This window comes from Diospyros lotus, chromosome 10 (assembly GCF_014633365.1).
Source record: "Diospyros lotus cultivar Yz01 chromosome 10, ASM1463336v1, whole genome shotgun sequence".
NCBI lineage: Eukaryota > Viridiplantae > Streptophyta > Magnoliopsida > Ericales > Ebenaceae > Diospyros > Diospyros lotus.
In genome coordinates, this window is record NC_068347.1 from 35,513,528 (window position 1) to 35,541,516 (window position 27,989).

Below are 27,989 nucleotides of genomic sequence, written 5' to 3' on the forward strand. Positions count from 1 at the left end.
ATTACATTTCAACTATTATATGTCTGCCAAGTACAAATACAAATAGATATTGATATGTGTAATAATAAATTATTAATTGTTGATTGGGTAGACTAGACTAGGGTTTCGGCAGAGACCAGGCGACCCTAGTCTATTCCCCTGTTCCTTCGTTCCCCCTCTTACCTCTCGCCATTGGCCTCCTCCTTCGCCTGTTCCGTTCCTCACTGGTGGCTTCTCCCCTTCTTCTCCTTTCTACGCACTGGCAGGGGACTACGGGAGTCAGATCTAAGGCACGGTTACGGCCGACCATCATTTTTCATACGACGGCGTGTGCGACTTCGTGCCGACCGCGACCGTCCACCTTTTCCGGTGAAGAAGACCGCCTGAGGTCTGTGTGACCCATTCGCCTTCTCCGATCGATTCTCCTTTTCCGACCGAAATGACGCCTGCAACTACTTGCGCTTGAATTGAATTGCCATCCCTCCCCGTCAGTTAAACCCATAATAAACCTCTTATCGTACCATCTTCGTTTCATTATCCTGGAGGTATCTCCCTTACTAGGGTTTCAGTATCATCATTCACGAGCCTCTCTCCCTCTCTGGTTCAACCAACCAATGGCGGCCTCACTGTTCGGAAGCCCCAATTTCACATCCGTTTCACACTTCAACCAAACTAGGTTTCTTCTCTACTCCAACAAAAACAGCCCGCCCGCCATTCATCGCTCCCTCAAATCTACACCTCCTCGATTCGCTGTCATCGTTTGCTACTCCTCCTCCTCCTCTGGCGGCCGCCGAAGCCGCCCCGAGTACATCCCCAATCGGATCCCCGACCCTCACTATGTTCGGATCTTCGACACCACCCTCCGCGACGGCGAGCAGTCGCCCGGCGCCACCATGACCAGCAAGGAGAAGCTCGACATCGCCCGCCAGCTGTCTAAGCTTGGCGTCGACATCATTGAGGCCGGCTTCCCCGCTGCCTCCAAGGACGACCTCGACGCCGTCAAAATCATTGCTCAGGAGGTCGGCAATGCCGTCGATGAGAACGGTTACGTCCCCGTCATCTGCGGTCTTGCTCGCTGCAATAAGAGGGATATTGACGCTGCCTGGGAGGCCGTCAAGTACGCCAAGCGGCCGCGTATCCATACTTTCATTGCCACCAGCGAAATTCACATGAAGTACAAACTGAGGAAGACCAAAGGGGAGGTGATCGAGACTGCGCGGAGCATGGTGAGGTATGCCAGGAGCTTGGGCTGCGTTGATGTTGAGTTCAGTCCAGAAGATGCCGGAAGGTTAGTCATGTCTATGCATTTCCACTATGATTCCCCAAATTTTATGAATCCAATTCCTAAATACTCCATCTTGTGTTCTGAAGATTAGGGATTGGAGGCTGGTATCTGCTATCACCGATGGGCCAATAAACTATATTTTCTTACTTTTACCTATTTTATTTCTTATTTTTTTTGTTTTATCAATAGCTATGATCTATAATACTGAATTTCCCTGAATCTTGTTGCATCGATAAACGCTAGATTTTAATGCTGAACGTAGTTTTCTAATCTTGTTCGTGGAAAATTTCATTACAAAGAAGAAAAAGAAAAAGCAGGGTGAAAGAATAATTTTGTCTTCAATTGGAAAATTAATGGGTGGAGGCTTTTCACAAAATATTACCTTATGAAAATTGTCTGGAAAAGCTTGTAACTGTCTTATTGTGAGACCCCCGGCACTTAAAGGTTGTAACCATCTTATTGTGAGACACCCGAAACTTAAACCAAGAATCAAACTTTCATAAACTTAAATCGGGTGATTGTATTCGAGAATAGTTCTTGGAGTCTTCATATGAGGATTGTATTCGAGAGATAAGAGAAAGCAAGTGAGAGGGATTCTTGTATTGATTTCCTAAGTTCTTAGCGGATTGTTCTCTTCTTGGAGTGCTGGATGTAGTGCCATTTCTATGGCATGAACCAGGGTAAATTGGGTGTGCTGCATTGTGGTTTGCTTTCTTGTTTCTCTTTTCAATTCATTTGATTATTTACTTTTTGTTTTAATCTTGTGTTGTGATTAGTTTCGGTGAGAACATTTGTAACGCCCCGCTTTCCTGACGCATTATAACTTGGGACAATTTTGGGATAATAAATTTTTTCTTTCAAACTAATTTTAAATCACATTATTCCTCGAATCCGTCCCAAAATTCCCATTCATTTTTCTTGAAGAGAATCATTATGCACATCAAATGTGGAAGCAAAGATCGAACCTGATATCTTAACATTAATCATATCTTATATCATCATTCTTCAAAACATTTAGATTTCAAAGTAGCATAACTTAAATACATGGGCTATATAACGTACATTTCATTCTTCATGCATTATGCTAAGTGCCATTTCATACCTCATTCGTCCTCGTATTTGCTACAATTTCTATCTGGAACATTTAAATATTCCAGGGGCAAAGCCCAAATTAGATGATGAATCATCTAAGTAAGGGTACAAAAAACATATTTCGTGCATGAATGCAATGTCTTACTCATCATAGGTGTCAATTGCACCCCTCATGCTACCTACTATTTTTACGGCCACCTCTTTCGAAGCCGAGGTGTATGGGGGCACCCTTGGTAAAGTAGCGGTGCTAGTTCGTACTCCCTACGGTCACGATGCGTGTGATCAATGATATCAACGTGTACATATGCATTTCATAGCATGTCATGTATGCAATCTACGTGATGGATACATATCGGAATATGTCAATATGATGAAAGCATTCCCGAGGATCGGGTTTTTTTTAAACATAAATCACTTACAAACCAAGCATTTTTTCATAAAACTAAATTTAATTGGGAAGTACCACTTATCTTGAAATTCGTGCCCTGCCTCGAAATTCGTGCATCGTCTCGATTTGCTTGCCAACCTCAAAATTTGCACAAGTCACTTCCACTTAAGCCTCAAAACATCCTAATCACCATAATTATTAAATAAACATTAAAATCTATTTTCCATAATTTCTTGCATTTTCTTTATTTTTTTCTCTCTATTTCTTCCTATTTTTCTTCAATAAATCCAAACTAAATATTTCTCAATTATTTCCTCAAATATTTTACTATAAAAATTCATAAAACACTATTCTTGAATTTCTGGATTTTTTTATGGAAATTTTACTCACCTTAACTTAGCATCTCTGGCTTCCTTGGTATGCGTGTCATATCCTCGAAATGCGTGCCCGAACAATTTTTCTTGTCCAAAATTTTCGGAATATTAGTAAATATCCAAATCCTATTTTTCGGGATTTTTCTGAGAATTTTTCATATTTTTCTTCTTTTTCTTTCTTTTATTTTCTTTTTCTTTTCTTTCTCCACTTCATCTTCTTCCTCCAGCTCCCCTGCTCCCGCATCTGCAACTCCCTCTTCTCTTTTCCTTCTTTCTTTTTCTTCTTCTTCTTCTTCTTCTTCTTCCTTTTCTTCCCCTCCTTCTTCCTCTTCCTTCTTGCGCGAATAGCCCCTGCCATGTGCGCACAGCGCGTACCAGTTGCCGCTGCCGCCCGGCCCTCCCGCCAGCCGCCGCCGCTTGCCAGCGCCACCGCGCGTCTCCGCTGCTGTCCGCACCATGCCCGCCGTCGTCGCAGCAGCTGCTCGCAGCTGCCTTCGGCCGCGGTTGGTTGCGGCCTTGCTGCAACTAGTTGCGGCCAGGGCTGCCATGGCCGCACCCCTTGCTTCACCGACCGCCTCTCGGCGTCCAACGAGCTCTCTCTTTGTTGTTGTGCCGCCGCTAGCCTCCGCAACCGGCCTCCCTGCTGCTGCCCTGCTTCTTCAAGCTTGAGGCCCGTGGCCATGGCCGCCGATAGGGGTGGCAATTCGTGTTGGTGGGTCATAATTGTGTCGTGTTGAGACACACGTATAACACGTGTCAGGCTAACCTGAACACGACCCGTTTAATAATCGTGTCAAATTCCTTAAACCCGAACACGACACGTTTATTAAACGTGTAACATGACACGACCCGTTTAACCCGTTTAACTAAACGTGTCGTGTCGTGTCACCTGTTAACCTATTTAACCCGTTTAATTTAAACGGGTCGTGCTGTGTCACCTGTTAAACGTGTTATTTTGTGTATAATCGTGTTAACGTGTTCAAATCAACCCACTAACCCTTTTAATTAAACGTGTCATTTCGTATATAATCGGGTTAACGTGTTCGAGTCAACCCGTTAACACGTTTAATTAAATGTGTCATTTCGTGTCTAAACAGGTTAGACGGGTTGACCCGCCTAAGACACAAAAATAATCGTGTCATAAACGGGTTGACCCGAACCCAATTAATCCCAACCCTAACCCACTTAACTCCGTGTCGTGTCGTGCCGTGTAATCGGATTGTGTCCAAAATTGCCAGCCCTAGCCGCCGAACAGCAGCTTGCTGCTGTTGCCATGGCCGTTTTCAGCCATCTCCCTCTCTCTCTCTCTCTGATCTCTCTCTCTCTCTCTCGATCTCCCACTTGCTTGCTGCTCTCAATGGACCAAAGTTATTGCCAATTTATAGGCAGCCATGACTTAAGCTCCACGATTTCTTAAGATTTTTCCCCTCAAATCTTGCTGAAAATTTCCTCAAATCTTGCTGCCATACCCTCAAATCTCGCTGCCACGATCTCCCCATTTTGCAGCCAAAATCTCGGCCATTAAAGCTTCACAGAAGCTGGCCATTGGCCATTCACGCTCACACGCGCACACACATATGACTATATATATAATTATATATTACACTATAATAATTATAGAAAAATACACATTAAATCCTTAATTTTATCATAATATTACTTGGGTAATTTTCTTATTTCAACTATGCCCTTAAATCTCAAATTAATTTGCATTACAATACTGAAAATCCACAATTAATAACTTTAAATTTTACTCGATATAGACGATTTCACCTTTGCGTCCTCTTGGGACCTTTGTTTCATCTCGAAACCACTGAAGGGTTGCTCATTACGCAAAATCAGAGCCCCCCCAGGGTTCTGTTGATTTTTCGGGAGCCCCCTACGCCAATTCGATTTTGCAGCCTAAATGACAGCTGCATTTTAACTGTACAGAAAACTGATCCCAATTTGATTTCTTTCGATACCATAAATCCTATCTCGGTACGCTCATTGAGACTATATCATTTTCCTTAAATAATTTCACTCCGAGACATTCCCTGTAGTTGATTCGGTACTCATAATTGCTACCAAACTAATTTTTCGGTATTCTAAACTTATCGAAATTACGTGGCAAACTCATACAAACATGGGGTATTACAACATTGAGTGATTCTTGGGCCATATTAGTACTCGATTTCAACAAAATGGTATCAGAGCATAGGTTACCCAGTCAAGAAACTATCAAGAAACCCATAGAATCTTTAGAAACCTATAGAACAATTGTCTATTATGGCTTTTGCGGCCCCTGTTGCCCGGTATGACATTGAAAAATTTGATGGCACTAACAACTTTGGACTTTGGAGGATTAAGATGAAAGCCTCGATGGGAAACTTAGGGTTGAAAGAAGCTTTAGAACCCCAAAAACTATTTCCAGAAACTCCTACTAATGAATAGATATTAGAAGCAAGTAATAGAAGGCAAGAAATCTGTGAAAAGGCTTTCAATACTCTAATATTGAGTCTTGGAGACAAAGTTCTAAGAAAAATGTCTAAAATGGAAACTACCGAGGCTTTGTGGTCTAAGTTAGAAAGCCTATATATGACTAAATCTCTTTCGAGTAGATTATATTTGAAAGCTAAGTTCTTTTCTTTCAAAATGCAAGAAGGGCAAAAGCTGCAAAATCATATTGATAATTTTAACAAATTGTGTCTCGATTTGGAAAACTTAAGTATATCATATGATGAGGAGGATAAGGCCCTAATTCTGTTGCATTCACTGCCTAAGTGATATGAACATTTTGTAAACATTCTAAAGCATGGTAGGGACACCATATCTTTAGAGGATGTTATAGGTGCTCTAAATTCTAAAGATTTACAGCAAAAAGTAGAAATGAAGAAAGCAACTGGGGATGCCCTCACAACTAGATATAGATCTGAAAAGAAAGACTAAGGCTAAAGGGAAGTCTCGATCAAAGTCTAGAAATGGCAAGAAAACTTTTAGATGTTTCCGCTGCCATGAAGAAGGGCATATAAAGAGAAATTGCCCCAAGAAAAAGGAAGATTTTTCAGATAAAGGCAAACCAGAATTCACAAACTCAATTTGTGAGTTTGACTATGATAGTTCGGATGCTCTTGTGGTTTCAAGACATTCAGATAAAGAGGTATGGTTTTAGATTCTGGGCGTTCTTTCCATATGTCACCCCATATAGAATGGTTCTTGAATTATAAAGACATTAATGGGGGAAGGTTTTACTTGGAAATAACCAAGAGTGTGGTACAAAGGGGATTGGGGATATTAAGCTTAAGATGTTTGATGGGTCAGTTAGGACCCTGTCATCTGTAAGGTATGTCCCAGACCTTAAAAGGAATTTGATTTCCCTAGGAGAGCTAGCTAAGAGTGGCTACAGTTATCGTGGCTATGGGGATACTCTCAAGGTAGCTAGAGGATCTTTTGTATGTATGAAGGCAGTTCTTAAAAATGGAATTTTTGTTATGATAGCTTCCACAGTTTGTGGGAATGTAGCTGTAGGGGAAGAAGAGACCTATGAGCACACAAAACTATGGCATTTTAGGATGGCTCATATGAGTATCCAAGGACTTGGAGAACTAGTTAGCCAAGGGATCTTATGCTCCGGAAAGGTAACAAATTTAGATACATGTGAATCATGCATCTATGAAAAATTTGCGAAAGTAAAATTCCCTAAGAAAGTACTCCATATCTCTAAAGGCCCACTAGAATATGTCCATTCGGACTTATTGGGCCCTAGTCAAACTCTAGCTCATGGTGGAGCTAGGTATTTCCTTTCTATAATAGATGTTAAAATGTTGTCTAGAGTATAGGTTAAATAAGATCAGTTATGGCAGTATTTTTTGAGGGCCAATGAGGTATTAAATAGAAGTTGTAACCCAAACTGTAATTAGTGATAAGTTGGGGGTGTAAACGAATCATTGATTGAGTTGTCAAGAGTGCTCCTAAACATAACAGATTGGTATCAAAGCCAAGAACCCTTTCAAGAATTGCCAAGAACCCTAGAAATCTTTAGTTTTAATCCCTATTATGGCTTCCGCACCTTCTTCCACTAGGTATGACATAGAGAAATTTGATGGATCAAATGATTTCGGTCTATGGAAAATTAAAATGAGGGCGCTATTGGGAAATTTGGGATTAAAAGAGGCTTTAGAGGTAGAACAGAAACTGCCTGAGAATGCCTCAGAAGAACAGAAAAAGGATTACAGTGAGTGTCGGAAAGAAATCAACAAGAGGGCCTATAATACTCTAATTCTAAGTTTAGGAGATAAAGTTCTTAGGGAAGTTTCAAGGATGGAAACGGCTGAGGCTTTATGGTCTAAATTGGATAGTCTTTATATGACAAAAACCCTGTCAAATAGGCTGTATCTGAAGGCAAAGTTTTTCACATTTAAAATGCAAGAAGGGCAGAAACTGAATAATCACATAGATGAGTTCAATAAAATATGTCTTGATTTAGAGAACATAGATATTAAGTATGATGAAGAAGATAAAGCCCTTGTATTATTGCATTCTTTGCCAAAAACATATGAAACCTTTGTTGATATATTAAAACATGGTAGGGAAAAGTTATCCCTAGAAGATGTTTTTGGAGCATTAAACTCTAAGGAGTTGCAACAGAAATTAGAAGGAACAGGTTCTGCTGGTGATGTTTTGACAGCAAGAAGCAGACCTGAGAAAAGAGAGTTTAAATCAAAGGGGAAGTCAAGAAGCAAGTCTAAGAATGGCAAGAAACAGTTTAAGTGTTATCATTGTCATGATGAGGGCCACTTCAAGAGAAACAGCCCAAATAGGAAGAAAGAAACCCAGGAGGAAACCAACCTCGAATGCTCAAGCACCATGTGTGGCTTTGGCTATGAGAGTGCGGATGTCCTATAGTTTTTTTTTTTTCTAGGTATGCAGTAAAAATAGCATAGGTCCTAGGGTTAGGGTGTTCTTCTCATAGGAAAAGGGTATTTACCCATAGAGTCATGGTGGAGGGGGGAATGGTTTGTCTAGGCATCAAAGTAAGGTTGAGGGAATTGGAGATGGTAGAGAATAGGAAGCATGGTAGAGCTATTCCAGATTATTAAGAAGTTGTAAAATATATCCCTGTTGTAATAGAAAGCCTAATGTCCTTAGGAATAATTAGATATTGAGAATTGAAGTTCTAAGAGTTGCAAGGATCTCTTAGAGAGATGGTAGCAACCCTCAAGAATGAAGGTTATGTGGTGCATGCTTGCATTTATATGTGGATAAGATGCAGCCACTAAAGGATAGCCTATGATAAGGTTAGGCTGTGTCATTTGTTGAGGATGGCTCACAATGGTGAGCAAGGACTAGGAAGTATCTAAGGCTAGGGATATTAGGAGAGGGGAAAATTTGCAGGTATATAGGAATAGAAACCAGGTAGTTTGACTAGCTCTCCAGATGTAGAAGTCTCCAAAATCAGTAAATCCCATTAGAAATCAGTTTCTAGGATGTTTTGGGAACCTATCTAGGCCTTGTCTCATGGTGGAGCTAGGTGAGGTGAACCTAGTGAAGATGGTGTGTTCCTAAGGAATTCCCAAACGTATGAGCTTGCTGGAAATTAGGAAGATTGCTGGAAATTGCTTCTGGTGTGAAGGGTTAGGTGTGTAGAGTTGTGTAATAGGTATACCTAGGTCTCCTAAAGATAGGGTTCTTACCTATGAGGGAAAACTCTACTAATAGGACACGGAATTAGTTGATTCCAAGGGCAAAGGATGGAATCTGGGATGCTGTGTAAAGAAAACAGCAAAGAGAAACCTTTGGGAATGTCCTGAACTAACCTATGAACCAGGATATAGCAATAGGGAAATCTGGAAAATGTTTTGATCAGATTCATTGTGTAAGCTTGGGCTGAATTGTGAGAGGGAGGAAGCTAGTCTTTAAGATAGTTTTGGCTCTTGCAGTGAGCGTCCTTGTAAACAATGAGGGGAAAAGGGTGTGTGCAAGTGTTGTCTTGTATGGTGTAGTCCATGTTGATCAAAATCAGGATTAAGCAAGGAAAGGGAAATAGAATCATCTTGCAGGAAATGAGCAAGGGAATAGAAGGTTTAGAGTGCTGCCTAGGATGGGTAGTGATAGGTCTTAAGTTAGGCTCCAGTGAGGTATGGAATGCTGGGTTTAAGAAGCTTATGCACTGCCTTGAGTGCTAAGGATAGACTGGGATATAGAACCTCTTGTATAAGAAAAGGTGATGCACTCATGTCCAAATGAATGGCATGGAGCCATGTAAATTTGGGTTGAGGCTTGGACTTAGATGAAATATCCCTTAGGTTAAAGGGGTGGAGTGCTGTTGCAGTGTCTATTTGTAAATTAAGGAAGTGCTAGGAAATGGGAAAAGTCTAGGGAAATGGCTAGACATGGCCATTGGTTATAGCAGCACATGAAGGCTTAATTTGGATCAAATAGGTGTCACTAATCAGCTAGTATCCATGAAAAATTAAGAGAGAAAAGTGATCTTATAGAGTAGCCCAAGGGATTAGAGGTTAGCGGGAAAGGTAAGCAAGGTTTATTGCTTAGAAGGTTTCTCTATGAGTTAAGTAATTCCTAAGCCAAACTATTATAAGAATTGGAGTCTCTTATGATGGTCCAAGGGGTTAAAATTGAGTGCATAGGAGTAGCTGTGTCAATTTCAATGGTATGCCTAGGAAGAGTAAGGCAGCTTCATTGATAGTTATCCAATGGAAATCTCAAGGTGTAGCTGAGGTGGTAATTCAGTGTTTGAGATTGTTGGAAGGAGGAGAAGCTGGAATGATAAGGCATAGAGGTTGGAATAAGAATATGACAGCTTATGGCAGCCTAGGTTACCCTAGTCTTAAGCATATCTTGGTAGACTGATAGGTAGAGATGAGTAGTTCTGATTGTTTGAAGCAAACATTAGAGAAAGTCAGTGGTAAATCCTAAAGGCCGGTTTTGGGAGCTAGGAGGAAGTTTAGTAAAGTTAAGGACAATCCGGGTAAGGTTCACTGTGTTGTGATGCTGTATAAAATGTTTGGACACTTTGGATTAATGAGTAACATCATGTATGGATTTGGTTTATGGTGGAGTGTGCCTAGCTGGAAGTTATGCATTTAGGGTGTATATGTTGCATTTTGTATGCAACAGGAACCCTAAAATATAGTCTAGGTAGGAGGAGTTGAAACAACCAATGGGCAGTCCATTTGGCTTAGTCTTTAGTCCCACCATGGAGTATATCAATCATATTGATGTTAGGAAAAGTTACTCATTAGGAAGACCCTTGAGGAGGTAGATAATATCTAATGAGAGTTGCAGGTTTAGTTATTGCAGCTGATTTTATCCAAAGGTGATCCATTGTTATGTTTTACAGCATTGATTTGTTTCTTTGATGTGTTTGTGTTCTTTGAGTGATCAGGTGTAGCAGGAAGAACCCATGAGAGCAAGTCAAGTTCATCTATTGGAAGGCCAAGGCTTGATGGATGAAGGTTGAAGTATACTCAAGACAATGGTGGAGAATTGTTAAAATGTTGTCTAGAGTATAGGTTAAATAAGATCAGTTATGGCAGTGTTTTTTGAGGGCCAATGAGGTATTAAATAGAAGTTGTAACCCAAACTGTAATTAGTGATAAGTTGGGGGTGTAAACTGTAAATATTTGAAAGTCTTCATTGGGGTTCTGCCTCCTATTATAAATAGAGGGCAAGGGGATAGATTTTACTATTCTATTCTATTGTACCGAGTGAACATTCATTTAGAGAGAAAGGTTAGTGTTCAAGACTGCCTTGTAATCTTGGAGAGTGAGTGTTGATTGTACTCGAAGAATATGAGGTTTTTTCTCAAGCTGTTGTACTGATCATCCTTGGTAATAAGAAGATTGCTCTTGGGGTGTTTGAAGGTTGGATGTAGGGTTGCTTTAAAGCAATCCAAACCAGGGTATATCTTGCGCCTATTGTTTGGTTTGTGTCTTGATTGTTTCTGTTTTTTCTTTCATTTAAATTCTGTTCTTGCTTTCTGTCTTTAGTTTTCTGTTGGTTGGATTGATTTCAGGTGAGGAGTTGAGAGAATTGGCATTAGGAATCATTGATTGAGTTGTCAAGAGTGCTCCTAAACATAATAATAGATGACTACTCTAGAATGGTTTGGGTCTTTGTTCTAAAATCAAAAGATAATACCTTTGATGCATTTAAGACTTGAAAAACCTTGATTAAAAACTAGAAAGGTATTAAATTAAAGGTCATTAGAATTGATAATGGCATAGAATTTTGAAATAAGGAATTCACCCAATTGTGTAATGAGAGTGACATCCTAATACACTTTATTGCCCCCGGAAATCCCAAGCATAATGGCCTAGCCGAGCGCATGAATAGGACCCTCCTTGAGAGGGTAAGATGTATGCTATTCCATGCTAGGCTTCCAAAAGCATTTTGGGGAGAGGTTGTTGCTACAACAACCTATTTGATTAACCGATCACCTTCATCAACCATAGATTTTAAGATACCTTATGAAATGTGGAATAATCATAAGCCAAACCTAGATCATCTTAGGGTGTTCGGGTGTATAGCTTATGCACATGTAAAACAAGGAAAATTAGAACCTAGGGTAAAGAAGTGTGTGTTTATCGGTTATCCATCAGGAGTAAAGGGGTATAAGCTGTGAAATTTAGATGAAGAAATGCCTAGTGTAAAAATCGAGACTATAATCACTCAAGAATCACTCAAGAAACTCATCGATTCAATAACAACAATGAATATTGAAAGTAGAACATAAAAACAGAATGTAAAAAGGAGAAATCAAACCAGATTGCAGCACACACAATTTACCCTGGTTCATGCCATTTACATGGCACTACATCCAGCAATCCAAGAAGAAAACAATCCACTAGAAACAAGTCTGAAACCAGTACAAGAATTCCCCTCTTCCCTCTTTCTTTACTCTCGGATACAATACTCAACCGAAGCTAACAAGAACTTAAAACAACCAGCTCTCTCTCACGCCTCTCACTGTACCCGAACCCAAGGAATAAAGAATATGACTGACTGATGATGAAACCGGCCTCCACACCCTTCTATATATAGACTAAGGGAGGCGGAAATATCTAAGGGAGATAACTAATTTTACATAAAGTCTAAACTACCCTTACTAAAGCAATTAGATACACTTAAGTCCTATTAACTAACTGCTGCCACATCATCTTCAATTCTTTCTGGTTTCTTCAATAAACCCAGCTTTACTTTATGCAAAACAGTAACAATTCTCCACCATTTTGCTTTAAGTAATCCTGGAATTTCAGCCTTCTAGCCCTGCTTACTTCTTGGATATCCTGAAAACACATCAATCAAAACACATCAAACTGTAACAACATTAAGCAATGAAGTAATTTGGACAATGGGACTGCCTTAGTGAAAATATCTGCAGCATTTTCACTTCCAGCAACTTTTATAAGCTCTACCTCCTTCTTCTGAAGGACTTCTCTTATAAAATGATATCTAATATCAATATGTTTTGTTCTTTCATGATGACTCTGATTTTTGGCCAAGTGTATGGCACTTTGACTATCACACTTTAAAATAATCCTCACATTATATCCTAGGAGTTCACTAATCAAGCCTTTCAGCCACAAAGACTCCTTAACAGTCTTTGTTACAGCTATATATTCTGATTCGGTTGTTGATAGAGCTACAACTGATTGAAGGTTAGATTTCCAACTAATTGTAGACTTCCACAATTTAAATACATAGCCGGTTGTAGATCTTCTCCTATCTAAGTCTGAAGCATAATCAGCATCAGAGTATCCTATAATGTCTGGAATTTTAAAATCATCAGCTCCACCATAAATCAGAACTTTATCTATTGATCCTTTTAGATATCTAAACACCCATTTAACTGCTGTAAGTTTAGAAGAAATCAGAGAGAAAATAAAGATGATCAAAATGACAGTTAGATTTCAAGACTTAAATGTAATAAACTGTAATTAACAGGGGTGGTTTAGACTTTATAACAGTCGATTATTTCCCCTAGGAAGATCCGCCTCTCTAGTTAATAAATAGAAGGGTGCGGAGGCCAGATTATCATTATCAATCATATTCTTCATTTCATTCTCTTGTGTTCAAGTGCAGTGAGAAGAGAAAGGGCTGTGATAGAATAGTTCTTGGAGTCTTCATGTGAGTATTGTATTTGAGAGATAAGAGAAGGCGAGTGAGAGGGATTCTTGTACTGATTTCCTAAGTTCTTAGTTGATTGTTTTCTTCTTGGAGTGCTGGATGTAGGTGCCATTTCTATGGCATGAACCAGGGTAAATCGGGTGTGCTGTATTGTGATTTGCTTTCTTGTTTCTCTTTTCAATTCATTTGATTATTTACTTTCTGTTTTAATCTTGTGTTGTGATTGGTTTTGATGAGAACATTGAGTGATTCTTGGGCCGTATTAGTACTCAATTTCAACATGATTAATTAGATAAGCAGCTATAAGAATAGTTTCCCCCCAATAGGAATGAGGAACATAGGTGGGGAACATCATAGCTCGGGTCACCTCAAGCAGGTGTCTATTTTTTCTCTCAGCTACTCCATTTTATTGAGGGGTGTATGGATATGAGCTTTGATGAAATATGTGATGTTTAGAGAGATAGTGAAACCATGAGAAAATTATTCTCTACCATTATCAGTTCGAAGAACATGAATAGGAGTTTGAAACACATTCAAAATGAGTTTGTGAAACCTTTTGAAAGTGTTACTGGCCTCTTATTTTTCTCTCATAAGATAGACCTAGCAAACTCTAGTATGATCATCAATGAAAGTTATGAACCATCGAGAACTTGAGATATTGGGATGCTTAGAAGGACCCCAAATATCCCTATGGATTAAGTGAAAGGGTTTAAATGGTTTATAGGGCTATATAGAATAATGAGAACGAGGTGGTTTTGTAAGAGTGCACTGCTCACATTTAAAAGATTGTTTTTTATTAATGAAAATGTGAGGATACAAGGATTTTAGATATGAGAAACTAGAGTGTCCTAAGCGTTTATGCCATAACAGAACATTGGCATTAGCTGTTACAGTAAATACAACTTTATTGGTTGAAGAACTTGGAACATCTTTTGTCATATAGTAAAGGCCATCTTTAGCCTTAGCATTGCTAATCGTCATCTCTGAAGTTTGGTCCTAAAATATACAGTAGGATGGGGAAAAAAATACATTACAATTCTAGTAAATTACATTGCGTACATGTAGAACATATTTCAACTTTCGTTTTGATAAATACACTGTTCCAAACCCCAAGGCAAGAGAGATTGTGCCATTAGCCATAAAAATATTAGTAGTTGTGTTACAAGGTGTATAATCCATCATAGAGTTAGCCAAATTTGACATATGATTTGATGCACCAGTATCCACTATCCAAACATGTTTAGGGAGCTTTTGTGAGACTAGTGAGTAATAAGGAATACCTTGTAGGGCTATTGAAGTTGTTGGCTTAGGAGTAGGAGGAATTGAGGGGTTTATACCTTGATTTAGTAGCTTATACAAGGTTTGAACCTGTTCTGCTGATAGGTTTAGATTCGAGTTGTTCCTAGATTTACTGGAGACTTTGGCAATATAGGCTAATTTGGTTGTTTCTCTCTTGTTTCGTGGCTTCCAGTTTGCTGGTTTGCCATGAATCTTCCATCATGTTTCTTTTGTATGGCAGGGTTTGTCATAGTGATCACACCACTGCTTGTCCTTTCCATGATTTCTTAACAACATATCCACCTATTTGACAGTAGCAAGAGTAGAGTTTTGATGACTAAAAAATGGAGTTTGTCTGTTGGGTAAGCATCACCTTACGCTTGCTCTCCTCTCTTCTTACCTCAACAAACACTTCTCTAAGTATAGGTAAGGATTTAGTACCCAATAATCTTCCATGAACCTCATCCAAATCAAAGTTAAGATTATGGAGAAAATAAAAAACACGATTTTTTTATGACATTTTATTGTATTTTGTGCTATCAGCCGAACACTCCCAATAAACATTGTAGAATAAATCCATCTCATGCAATAACTCAACCAAAACGTTATAATATTCTGTAACATTCAGATTACCTTGTCTGGTTGTACGAATAGCTGATATGATCTCAAAACATTGAGAGGTATTCTCCAAATTTGAGTACATTTTTTGGATTGCATCCCGAATCTCCTTCGTTGTCTTGTAGGAGAGATAGGTTCTCTCGATCCTTGGCTCCATCGAGTTGATAAGCCACGCTATAATAGTTGAGTTTTTTGCTTCCCAAGTGCCATAATTGGCTGTTGTGGTTGGTGGAGTAGGAGTTGCTCGTCAAGTATCCAACTTTTCCTTTTCCTTTGATTACAAGCAATACTGTTGAAATCATTCACTAAAATTACTCCCATTTAACTTATGTTGAGTAATCTGTAGAGGATGATTATCAATAGGATTTGTAGAAAAATTTGGCAGAGATTGAGGATTAGAAGAACTTGTGGCTGAGGCTTCGATTATGGTTGGGTTTGGTAGAGTTTTGGCCATGATTTTGTAAACAGCCTAGACCTCAAGATCTAGGTGACCAGGATTTGGCTCTAATACCATGAAATAAGCTGAATTCTTGAAAGCTTACTTAAGAATTTATTGAATTCGAAGGGAGATATTTATACAAGGCAAAACATCTACTCTATCTCCTAGAAAATAAGAGCAAATTCAAATTTAGATAAAAATAACTTATTTTTCAAAACATGCTGGCCTTTATCTTCTGATTTCAAGCTTGAATCTCTCCCTTGAATCTTTGAGCTTTATCCTATCATCCAGACTTCCCTATCTTTTAAATTTTTATCTTATTGAATCACCTTATCTTTCCTTTTTAAACTTGAACACCCAATCTCGTCCAACATAGGCTTTGTTGGTTGTATTAACATAACATTCTCTACCTTTTGTTTTAACAGGTCTGATCGAGAGTTCCTTTATCAGATTCTGGGCGAAGTTATTAAAGCTGGCGCCACAACTCTCAATATCCCTGATACTGTTGGGTATACTCTGCCCATTGAATTTGGACAGTTGATTGCCGACATAAAAGCCAACACACCAGGAATTGAAAATGTGATTATTTCAACACACTGTCAAAATGACCTTGGGCTTTCTACGGCCAACACGTTAGCTGTATGTGACTTTGTTTGCCTTATAGATTTAGCATTTAAGCAGTGATATATGAAGTTTCATTCACATACTAGCCTCTCTGAATTCAGGGGGCATATGCCGGTGCAAGACAAGTAGAGGTGACAGTCAATGGCATTGGTGAAAGAGCTGGTAATGCATCATTGGAGGAGGTGAGCCTCTATTTTGCACATGGAATGACCAAAGTTGTTGTATTGGAGTCTAGATTTCTCCTCTTCTAATGCTGGATCTAGATATACTTCTATTTTGTGGGAGTATGTGTATTGTGCTTTCTGGACTGCTGCTGTTTTGCTTTCAGATTTGGGACAGCATTGTTGGATTTGTCAGTGCTATTGCCCCCCCCCCCCCCCCCCCCCCCCCTTCTCCCTCCCTCTCCCCGCATTTCCATACCTCCTTATCTGAAGCCCTTTCTTTAGGCATATGTAAGGGGGTTTCCCTATACTGTTTTGATGATTTTGTAGGGTGGAATAATATTAGACAATGCCTTGCTTTTTCCTATTAACTTTATTTGGCATACTTATTTTCTTCTACCTAGGTTCAATTGATGTATGAGTGATTTAAGTTCATCTGCATCGTTATAACTTCACCTCATAAATTTCATTCATGTTGCCATTTTTAATTCATGATACGTATATATTAGAGGCTTCTTGGTATAACTGTTTGTCATTATAGTCTTGTATCTTTAAGATGGTTTTCTAAATTCATGTAGCCAACCCACCTAGTGGGATTAAGACCTGTGATTGTTGCTATTTTTGTTGTATTGTCTTGTATCTTTTAAGGCTAAGGCACTTCCAGTTGTAGCATGTCTATCTGTCTGTTCATTTCATCCTCATATAGCCCAGACATAAGAGACACGTACAAGAATTGCTGTTATAGTTGTTTTATACCCTCAAATATTATATTGGTATTCTGCATGGGCACTTCATTTGAAGTTAACCATCCGTGTAATACCAAATATGCCAGGATTTTTGGAATATATCTGTGGAATTAAGAGTGCTTCTCCAATCATGGACATGCCTGTTTGGGAGATGTAGCAGTGATGATACTTTATTATCTTTCCTTGGTCTTGTCTCATATACTTGTGATGGAACACACCCATATCAATCATCTTCATTTATTGCCATCCCTTGAAACAAACCATATGAAAATGGTGTTGGAACTTTGTCTCATCATTCCCTCGCTAGAGGGTTGTGTTGGGAAGGGCATATGGGAAATTTTTTAGCCGCATAGTTTTTTGCGTGGATTTGTATTGTCAATGTAACCTTGTGAAGTCACTTGACATGAATGCTGTGCCACTGACCTTTAACTTGATTAAGAGTGCAGTTGATGATGATGATGGTCTCATGTACTTGTACATGTCTTGTTGTATTTCTTATGAATTACGTATTTCACAAGGTGGATGGTATCATTTTTGATGTTGGGTGTCATTGCCACCATTTTAGTGAATCTAAGTTATGTATCCATTATATTTATCAATTCTTCTCCAAGGTTGTTATTTAATTAATTTATTTATAGCTTTCGATTCTTTTTTCATCTTGAAACTTGTTTGTCAAACTACTTCTCCTTCCCATTTAGGTTGTTATGGCCCTTAAATGCCGAGGAGAACAAGTGTTGGGAGGCCTTTACACAGGGATAAACACTCAACACATTGTTATGTCAAGCAAGATGGTAATATTCCTGTGACCGTTCTTTTCAATTTCTTGCATCATCTTTTCAAGTAAAATTACTTCTGTGATGATTTCTCATTTAACTCGTACTTTTGTTAGGTTGAAGAGTATAGTGGGCTGCATGTACAACCCCACAAGGCCATTGTTGGGGCTAATGCTTTTGCTCATGAGAGTGGCATCCATCAGGTTAGTTTTGTGTTAGCACAAAGAATGCAGCATGTAGTTTTTGGACAGAAAAAACAAAGAATGCAGCATGTAGTTTTTGGACAGAAAAAACTTCTCACACTTTTTCCTTTGATCAGACATGCATATATAGAGATTACAAGGGAGAAACCGCCCATATGGTGTCAGTTAAGGAAGGGAAAAACTAAATCGGTTAGGAAGAAAAACTGTCACCTAGAGATAAAAAAATAATTGTACACCTAAATACAAGATTGTAATCACTTGATTTTCTATATGCCTCCTCAAGCTGGGTTGTAAATATTAGAGAAGCACAGGTTGGATCTTCACATCTTCAAACCGAGTTTTCGGTAGATCTTTGTCCACCTTCATTTTTTTTCCTTTATGAAGTGCCTCTCTATTTACGTCACTTCGAACATGTTGAGTTGTTATCAATATCTAGTTAGATGACTAAGATATTGGGTAACTGAGAAGTCTACTTGACATGTGACGCCGCCTCTATTGTGTCGTCAATGTCGGAATACGTCTCTTTTGCATCATCTTCGACTTTTTGTGTCGTCTTGTGCATGATGAAATTTACTCCGACTTGATGTGTCTTCAAGATCAGAATACCTCTCCTTTGTGACATCCTAGATCTCTTGTGCCATCTTGTGGAGGATGATATGATGATATTTACTATGCAGCTTTTCACAAGAACCTTTAGTAGCTTTTACAATGCTTAACTACACCTTTACACTAGCTTTTATAAGGCTCAACTATAACCACCCTTACAATACTTTTTTTTTTTTTAACACTTGTCCTGAAGCATTTCATTGATTTGTTGGAGTAAATAATCTAAAGAAACACATTTCCAACTGCATTTATCTTTAGAAAATATTTAGTTATTTTCTAAATCTCTGGACCTATACTTTATTTTCAATTTAGGCTGATATATCTGTATTTTTTGTTGTCTTCAGTTGTGGGGAAGAAGTGTCTGCTTTTTTTTTTGGCTGGTGTGTTATTTTCTTAGTAGCCCATGTTTATTGTGTTTGTTTCTTGTCTTGATGTTGAAATTGTGTTGATTTCAGATTCCTTTGATCCAATCCAAATTAGGGTATAGTTATTGTAATATCTATGCCTAATGCAAAACTCAGATACCTTTGGATTGCTGACTAATCCTTTATCAATAAATATTGCCCCAGTATCTGATTTTCAATGTGTTGTGAGTATTTCAGGATTCTTGGAGAGATTGTGAGATTGGGTGTGTTGGGGTTAAGAGAGATTTTCTCCTTTTGTAAACCTCTTATTCACATAATGAATTTCTAATCATTTTTCACCCATGGATGTAGGGATTGTGAGATTGGGTGTGTTGGGGTTAAGAGAGATTTTCTCCTTTTGTAAACCTCTTATTCACATAATGAATTTCTAATCATTTTTCACCCATGGATGTAGGGATTGTGAGATTGGGTGTGTTGGGGTTAAGAGAGATTTTCTCCTTTTGTAAACCTCTTATTCACATAATGAATTTCTAATCATTTTTCACCCATGGATGTAGGCATATTGTCAAACCACCTTAAATTTGTGTCTTTAATTTTGATAATCTGTGGTTGTTATATAATGTATTTCTGTTTTGATTTACTCTTAACACTCAAGCATTGATCTAATCTTTTGAATTTGCTTTTGATAGGATGGAATGCTTAAACATAAAAACACATATGAGATTATATCTCCTGAAGATATTGGGCTTTACCGGGCTAACGAGTCTGGTATAGTCCTTGGGAAACTCAGGTATGCTATTTCCAGGTGTATATTTCCCAGATTGTAAGTTTTATTGATTTATGTTTCCTGGCCTTGTTTTTTTTGTTTCTTTTTTTTATGCATTTTTTCCCTGTGAAGTTGGTTTTTTATGTTTGTTGTGTTCAGTTGTTCCCCCCCGCCCTTCTTTCTTTTTGGCCTTTTATGTATCCTACTCTTGTATATTTTCTTCCTTTCTTTTGAACAGCCATGAGAACAAAATGTGTTATCACATGCTAAATTATCACCAATCATCTTGCACTGAAGTGTTAGATGCGCTGTTGTTGGGAAAATGAAATTGGGAATTCATAGCTAAAATGCCAAAATATAATTGCAAAAGTATACAATTTTTGTTCTTTCTTCTTTTTATGAAAGGCAAGTTGCATATAGAACAAAGGTGGCTTAAGGGTTGAGCCCTATCCAAGATCTCACAAAATATATGATTTTCAGATGACGCTTTTCCATTAAGACCTTTATGAAACCAAAGTGATGTAATCCTGTGGCTAAGAACCGGATCAACCAGATCACTTATGGTCAAAGCGTTATGGATAAAGAAAACCTTCTTGTTGGTATGGAGAAAATCGATAATTAGATTTCCAACATTGATCATGGTTACACCCCCCACTCCACCCCCAAAATCCCTCCCGGCAAAAATGTAGCATTGATTAGAGAGGGTAAACATGAGAGCCTTCAATCTGGGGATGTAGGAGTAACATTTTCCATTGAAGAATGTATGGAAGAGGTAAGATTAATCTCCTTCCTGACCTGTTAGTATTCACTATAGCACCAAGCAAAAGATTGATTGAAGTTGTACATTGGCCAATCATTTATCTTATTAAATGAGACTCTCCAGAAAATAATTCAAAATGTTGTATATAACCTGCTAAACATCAGCTGGCGTTAAATCTAAATCTATTGCTCCTTGGCCTTTTAATTAATATAATATATCTTCATGTATGCTCTTATCATTGGTGTCTCTCATGTAACTAACATTTGTTGTTTAAATCTGCTATATAGAAAGGTCAACTCAGAGTTAGGTCCCCCCCCACCCCCCCCCCCCCCCCCCCCCACCCCCCCAAAAAAAAAGAAAAAGAAAAAACAAATCTTTGACATGCAAAGAATTAAACGTCGAGAGTTGTGTGAATATTCAGAGAATTAATCCAAAACAACCACTTCTTGCATTTTAGATGTGGAAGAAATAGGTATGCAAGAAAATGGTGAGATAAGAGTACATTAGGATTATCTAGTTTTTGGAGGCTGGATTTGAACTCTTCAGTATCCTTTGGGGATAACTGGTGCTTGAGTTTTTGGAGGCTGAGAAGAGTGAAGGTGATCATTTTAATTTATCAAGCTGTAGTTTATGTGTACATGAAACTACTATATATGGCATAGGCCTATCAATTGAATTCTCAGTCTTTATTTTTGACAGTCATTTCAATTTATGTTTTTATTATCTTGAGTGCATTATAACATTTTTTTTTTGTGCAAAACTTGTGTATAGTGGACGTCATGCTTTGAGATCTCGACTTTTAGAGGTAGTGTAATTTTCAATTTTGTTGGTGGTGAATTAGCTTTACCTTTTGATATCATGCATTAATATTTCTGCTGTCCTTTTCAGCTTGGTTATGACATTGATGGTAAGCAACTTGATGACCTTTTCTGGCGTTTCAAAGCTGTAGCTGAAAAGAAAAAGGTTAGATTGAAGTGGTTTATGCTTAAAGCAGAAATATTTAGGAAGAAGAGCTCACACTTATTCATAAGTTTGATCGGTATACATGCAGGATACATCCTTGCTAGTTTCCTATTATGTACACTAAACTAGGAATTACATCTATAATAGTTAGGAAGTGTACAGTTAGTTTTGAGAGAGTGATTTATTCTCTACTCAAACTAGGAAACAAGTTGACTTTACAAAATAAGGAAACTCAGAAACTTGGAAACAGAATAATTAGGCAGCTAACAAGGCTAATTCAGCTAATGAATGAATTAGTCAATTAATTAGTCATCTAACTGGTTAGTTAATCGACTAAATGGAGTAATTAATCAGCTAACAAAGTTAGTTACTCGACTAATACTGAGACAGTTAGTCGACTAACACTGTTAATTACTCAACTAAGGCCAAGACAGGTCTTGCTTGAAATCTCCACACTTAATGATGTGGCTATTTTTTAGTTAAGTACTTTGCATTGTTGTTGTACTTTTGCATTCCAGCTGCTTGGGTGCATTGTCTATATACACTATTTGAAGAAACGAGGCTAAACTAAATTAACTTAAAAGATCCTTCTTTTGCTCAGAATTTATATACTTTTGAATTTGTCAAGGTTATTTTCTGATAATGAGAGGGAAATGGATAAGGATGCCTTGGCTTTGTAAATGATATCACCTTCCTCTAATAGGTAATGGGTTAAAAAGCAAAATATAGGGCAAACTCCTGTTCTGTCTTTCAAACAGACCCTTGCAGCTGTGTGGTAATCCATTAGCTATGAAATTGACACCCGCCTTGGATTGCCAAAGCTCCTGCAACCCTTAAGGGAAACACACTAGTTTTCACAATTCATAAAACACGGAAATAACATAATGTCATCCTGATCGTGCATGCATACATGTTTGACCTCTTACCAAGGAAGAACCCGGAAGTTAGCAATTCTATCCCAAACTAGCAATGAAGGTAAAATGCTAGATTGGTGACAATGCTAATCTTGCCAAGGGATTTCATATTTGAGGCTATTGACAGTTCATGTAAGTCTTTACACTTGGGAAAACCTGTAGAGATCAAACTTGTTGCCTAGGCCAACTCATACGTGAATATCATCACAAGGATAAACTCAATTGTTGCTATACAATAACATACTAGGGACCTTTATGTCATGCACCTAGGTTTAACCTAGGGTTTAGCAGAAATCGGGCCCGGGGGGGGGGGGGGGGGGGGGAGAGCAGAAATGGAGGGAGACACAGAACATAAAGAGAGAGAGAACAAAGAGAATTGAGGGAAGACAGAGGAGATCAAGAGAGAGATGACTGAATTCAGATTATCATTCCACACTGACACATTCTCTAACTACTCTAGCCTATTTATAGGTTGTTCTATCTTTCAGTTAGTAGTTAACTGAAAGGTACAACATGAATCAGCAGCCTAAGGTACAATACAGCCAATTCATATACTACAACTACTAGTACATTTACTACTATACCCTTGGAGTCGTGACACTTTATTACTATTCACAAGCCATAATCATCCCACATTCATTTGAAACCTTAACCAGGTTCTTTTCAACTTGATATACAACCTCAAGTTTGACAAAACATCCTTAAACTACAAATGCCATGTATACAACTACAAGGAACAACCCTCGTCAAATCTTTCACACCATACATATGCTAAGTATGCAACTAGAGGCTCATTACTGTAATTCTTATCCCTTAAAATTGCAACAGCTATCAAAATACATCAATGGCTGTACCTTTTCAACATACTAGATCTTCATTCTATAAAACTGTACATACAACCACAAGCCAAATCCTCCAAAAATTTACTACACAGTTTCTTTCAAAATTTGCTTTATATTGCCTGCTAGTTGTCAATCTGAGGTTCTGTAAGTTTCACGTCTCCTCTTTAATATGGTTCTTAGATTGTGTTATCATGTTGGATACTTTTTTCTGTTGGAGCTGAATGGTTGCACGGGTTGTATTAGCTTCCCATTATTGATTTAGTGAACACAATTCATTAATGATATTGCATCATTGAGTTTCATGTTCTGTCATTGCCCTTTCTATCTCTTACCGTCTTATTCAATTTTTGTTGTGTATATTCCCTACTGAGATGTTTGTTTACAATCATATGCAAGTATACTGAGTATTGTTGTTTCTTTTTGGTCCCAGACTACTACTGATGATGATCTGATAGCCCTGGTGTCAGATGTAGTTTTCCAGCCACAAGTTGTTTGGAAGCTTGGAGATGTTCAAGTATGTTTTGACTACACTTCCAAGTTTCATCCTAACTATTCAATATGTCCAGTTAAGCTGTGACCCTAACAATTAATTGGACTGACATGACAAACAGGTTACATGTGGTACTCTTGGTCTTCCTATGGCAACTGTTAGACTTATCGATGCAGAGGGGGAAGAGCATATTGCTTGTGCAAATGGAACTGGCCCAGTTGATTCAGCATACAAGGCTGTTGATTCCATTGTGCAGGTTTGAAAACCTGTTTTTAATATCTTACAACACTTAAAATGGATCTATTCTTAGTTTCTGCTTGTGGTAGGTTGCCATAGGGTACAAGGACCACTTCAGGCTACATGTGAATGCCAGATAAAAGGTTCAGAAGGATGATTATCAGCCAACAAAATAGTATCTTTTTCTCTAGATACTTTATGCTAATTGATGTAATTTAGAACTTACAGAAATAACAGAGGGAGATAAAGAACACAGGGAGAAGCAAATAGGCAGAAAAGAAAGAATGTTAAAAGAGGGCAGAAGACAAAGAATAAGGAGTTAAGAGAGAATTTGTGATAGGGGAGAAAAATATGGTAATGAGTATTCTCAACAATCAAAATCCAAGGAAAATATGGTAATCAATATTCTCAATAATCAAAATCCAACTCTGAAAACTCCTTACTACTTTTTTTCATATTTGTTCTAGTAATAAAAACAAAAATACATTCAATAATTTGTATCGGCTTGGAGATATATATTTGTTTCTTCCATTTCCTGGAATACCATTCACTTGCAGTGTTTTTGTTTGATATATTCTTATATTTACTTATCACAAGAAGAAGAAAAGGAAGAAAAACCACTGTTGAACCTAATCTTTTGGTGATCAAATCTGGATAACCTCATTTCTAAGTATAATCACTTTCTAGACATCAGGCATGGTGGTTTTGTGGTGAATCTAACCGAAATGTTCTTGAGAAGGGCCATTGCATGCAGCATGCAGCATGCAGCATGCAGCATCAGTTTGCGTCTAAGGAAACATATAATAGAACATACCTTGGATATTACTGACAGTCCATCTGCATAAGCATCAAGATGATCTGTGTTCATTTTGGTGGAAACAAATTGGAGTGAATTTGCATATCCTCCCATATTATGAAAATGCAGTACAAAAAAGCTGCATGTTCTAATATGCAGGGAAGAATTCAAAGAACATGCTTGTTTCCCCAAGCCTTTTATCATGCATGGAAAGTATTCATAGGACATATGAGAAGTGTTTGTGGAATGTGTACAACATATGCAAATGTTGTGGTTATTTGTTTAAGTGTAGTTTGTGGTTATTTGTTTAAGTATAGTTTCCCTCGTCTCTTGGACATTTGTCTGTCCCATATGCAGTAACACCATAAAAGCTTCAAAAACCTGTTTGGTATTAACTCTGTGTTCTCGTGTGTTCAGGTACCTGTAACTCTTCTTGAGTACTCCCTGAATGCTGTAACGGAAGGCATTGATGCCATTGCCACTACCAGAGTGTTAATTCGTGGGGAGAACAATCATACTTCAACTAATGCTAGTGGAGAAACTATCCATCGAACATTTAGGTATGACAGGCACTTGTGTCTTCTTATTTTTTTTTATTCTTTCTTTCCCCTGAATTATTTTCTAAATTTGTTTATCCCTTCAAATTCATTTGTATTCAAAGTCATATAAACATACATATACGCATACATATGCATTCATGTAAGGAAATGGATAGGATACTGATTATCGAAAGGAACTACAAGCTGGAAATTAACAAAATGAAAAGAAAACTGGGCATTCGAGAGGCCCTTAACTCTCCCAAGAACTTAATACCAAAATCTTCTCTTATCAATATCTTCACCCTCTACAATTTCCCCACTCTATCCCTTACGCCCATGGCTGGCTGTTATGTCAGCCAGCCAATTTACCACCCCACCCTTGCCTCTTGGACCCTCTTTGGTAAGTCCCATGAACCGAGACCTATCATTACCCCCCCCCCCCCCCCCCCCCCAACTTTCACCTTGTCCTCAAGGTGAAAAAATGGAAATTGCTGCTTGGATCAAAAGATAAGGCTCCCAAGTAGCTTCTAATAGGGGTAGCCCATTCCATTGCATGAGCACCTCTAACACATGAGCCCTTGACTTCTAGGAACAGGCTGCCCTTCCACCATCATGACCTGCTTGGACGAGGCACCCACCCTCTCATGATGGTGAGAATACATGGGGGCCCCTCCATTATCAACCCACCCCATGTGAAATCTCTGAGAAATTGGGCTAAGAATCAAATCAGCTTCCCAGATAACCTGGACCATTGATGGCACCCCAATCATCGGTAAGATGCCCTCCGTGGACGTGACCAGATCTGCCGTCCTTGACACCAGATTCCCAATCTTCTTCCTCGACTGCTTCAATGCCTTGGCCGCTTCCTGTCTCGTCTTGAACTGGACGAAGCTGTAGCCCTTGGTCTTGCCCATGACCGAGTCAAAGATGACGTTGCAGTCCTCAATCTCGCTGTATGACTCGAAGGCAAAGACTAAGGTTTCTCGCGTTGTGTCCCACGTGAGGCCGTAGACAACGAGCTTGCGACGAGATATGTCGCGATTCGCGGCATCGCGGAGGTGAGTGAAGAGGAAAGCGTGGGCACGGTTGCATCGACAAGGAAGTTAATCCGCTGGTACTTTGGTGTAGGGCTCGAGAAGTTTTTGGATCTTCTCGGGCTTGGTCTCACCGGAGGAGGAATCATCGTCGGCGTCCGAATCGGACTAAATTGGCATCGCGGTGTCTTTGGTTGGGACTGGAGCTTGGTATTTCTGAAGCTTCTTCTTCCTCCTACGTTTCTTCTTGATGCTTTTGTTGTTACCTTGTGGTTGTCTAGTCTCCGACTTTTTCTTCTTCGCCTTCCCCTTTTTCGCCATTGCTTGAGCAAAGATGTGATGGCGACTCCCTATGGCTTCGTCTTTCAGATTTGCTTTCCTACCCACACGAATCTCTCTTCGTCGCTCCCATTGGGACCACAAAATGGCCCCTCTTTCAAAACCTAGAGTCACGGACTCCCGTTTCTCTGCCTTTGTCAGCTGGGTTACAGGGAGGTATCTCTCAGCTTGAACAACCCAACTATCCGAGTCATCTCCTTCAAACATGGGCATCTCCAGGCGTCAGCCCCTTCCGCCCAACCTCCCATAGACGTCGTACTCATTGCCAGTTTCCTTGAGCCGATTTCCCAGCTCCGGCGTGGCCTTCTCAGTGAGGGACAACCCAATCAATACGTGCTCGCCATATTGTTTCTCCTTCCTCCCTTTCTCTTGGTCTTCCCATCTCTCCCCATTCTTCCTCTCCCGTTCTTGCTCTTCCCACATCGTTCTCATCCAAGTGAACCGTTCCAACAAGCTCGCTTCCTTCTTCCCCACCGATTGAACCACACTCCTCATAGCATCAAGTTCCCCTTGCATGCCTTCCATCCCCCTTCCAATTTTCCTACTCGGTCCGTCAAGTTCACCATTAGGATTGATGACGCTCTGATACCAATTGATAGGATACTGATTATCAAAAGAAACTACAAACTGGAAATTAACAAAATGAAAAGAAAACTGAGCATTCAAGAGGCCCTTAACTCTCCCAAGAACTCAATACCAAAATCTTCACTCCTTATCAATATCTTCATCCTCTACATATATCCCTCTCTCCCCCCTCAACTACATTCTGTTACGCACACTTGTTGGGTTGTGTAATTTCCCTACTCTATCCCTTATGCACATGGTTAGCTGTTATGCCAGCCAGCCAATTTATCACCCCACCCCTACCTCTTGGACCCTCTTTGGTAAGTCCCATGAATCGGGACCTATTAGAAACTTTATTTGTGAGAATTCAGGTACTTGAGATTATTTGATTTATTTGCTCTTCTTTTGGTGACAGTGGTACGGGTGCAGGAATGGATATTGTTGTCTCCAGTGTTCGAGCTTACATCAATGCTCTAAACAAGATATTAGGATTCAACATCCAACATGAAGTAATGGCAAAGGCAGGCAATTCTAGGGTGTCTTCATGAAGACTTTAGGAAGTTTTTTGTTTTTTCTCTTTTCTTGGCCTGTGGTGCTCCCATGTTAATTGTACAAAAGATAAGAGGAAGGCTGTGGAGAGGGCTCTTCAGATAATTTATTGTCTATTCAGTGCTCTTTGATTCTTC

At 39.0% G+C, this 27,989-nt stretch overlaps 1 protein-coding gene across 1 annotated transcript; it reads left to right on the plus strand.

The window, feature by feature from the left end:
• The first annotated feature begins 79 nt into the window (after window positions 1-79).
• Window positions 80-27,988, plus strand: LOC127811601 (2-isopropylmalate synthase A-like). Its single transcript, XM_052351610.1, has 12 exons — window positions 80-1,267; window positions 16,007-16,220; window positions 16,307-16,387; window positions 17,811-17,903; window positions 18,002-18,088; window positions 19,749-19,849; window positions 21,357-21,390; window positions 21,474-21,548; window positions 23,735-23,818; window positions 23,916-24,050; window positions 25,245-25,387; window positions 27,719-27,988. The coding sequence occupies exons 1-12, from the start codon at window positions 594-596 to the stop codon at window positions 27,849-27,851; spliced, it is 1,854 nt and encodes a 617-aa protein (XP_052207570.1). The 5' UTR covers window positions 80-593; the 3' UTR covers window positions 27,852-27,988.
• The last annotated feature ends 1 nt before the right edge of the window (window position 27,989 follows it).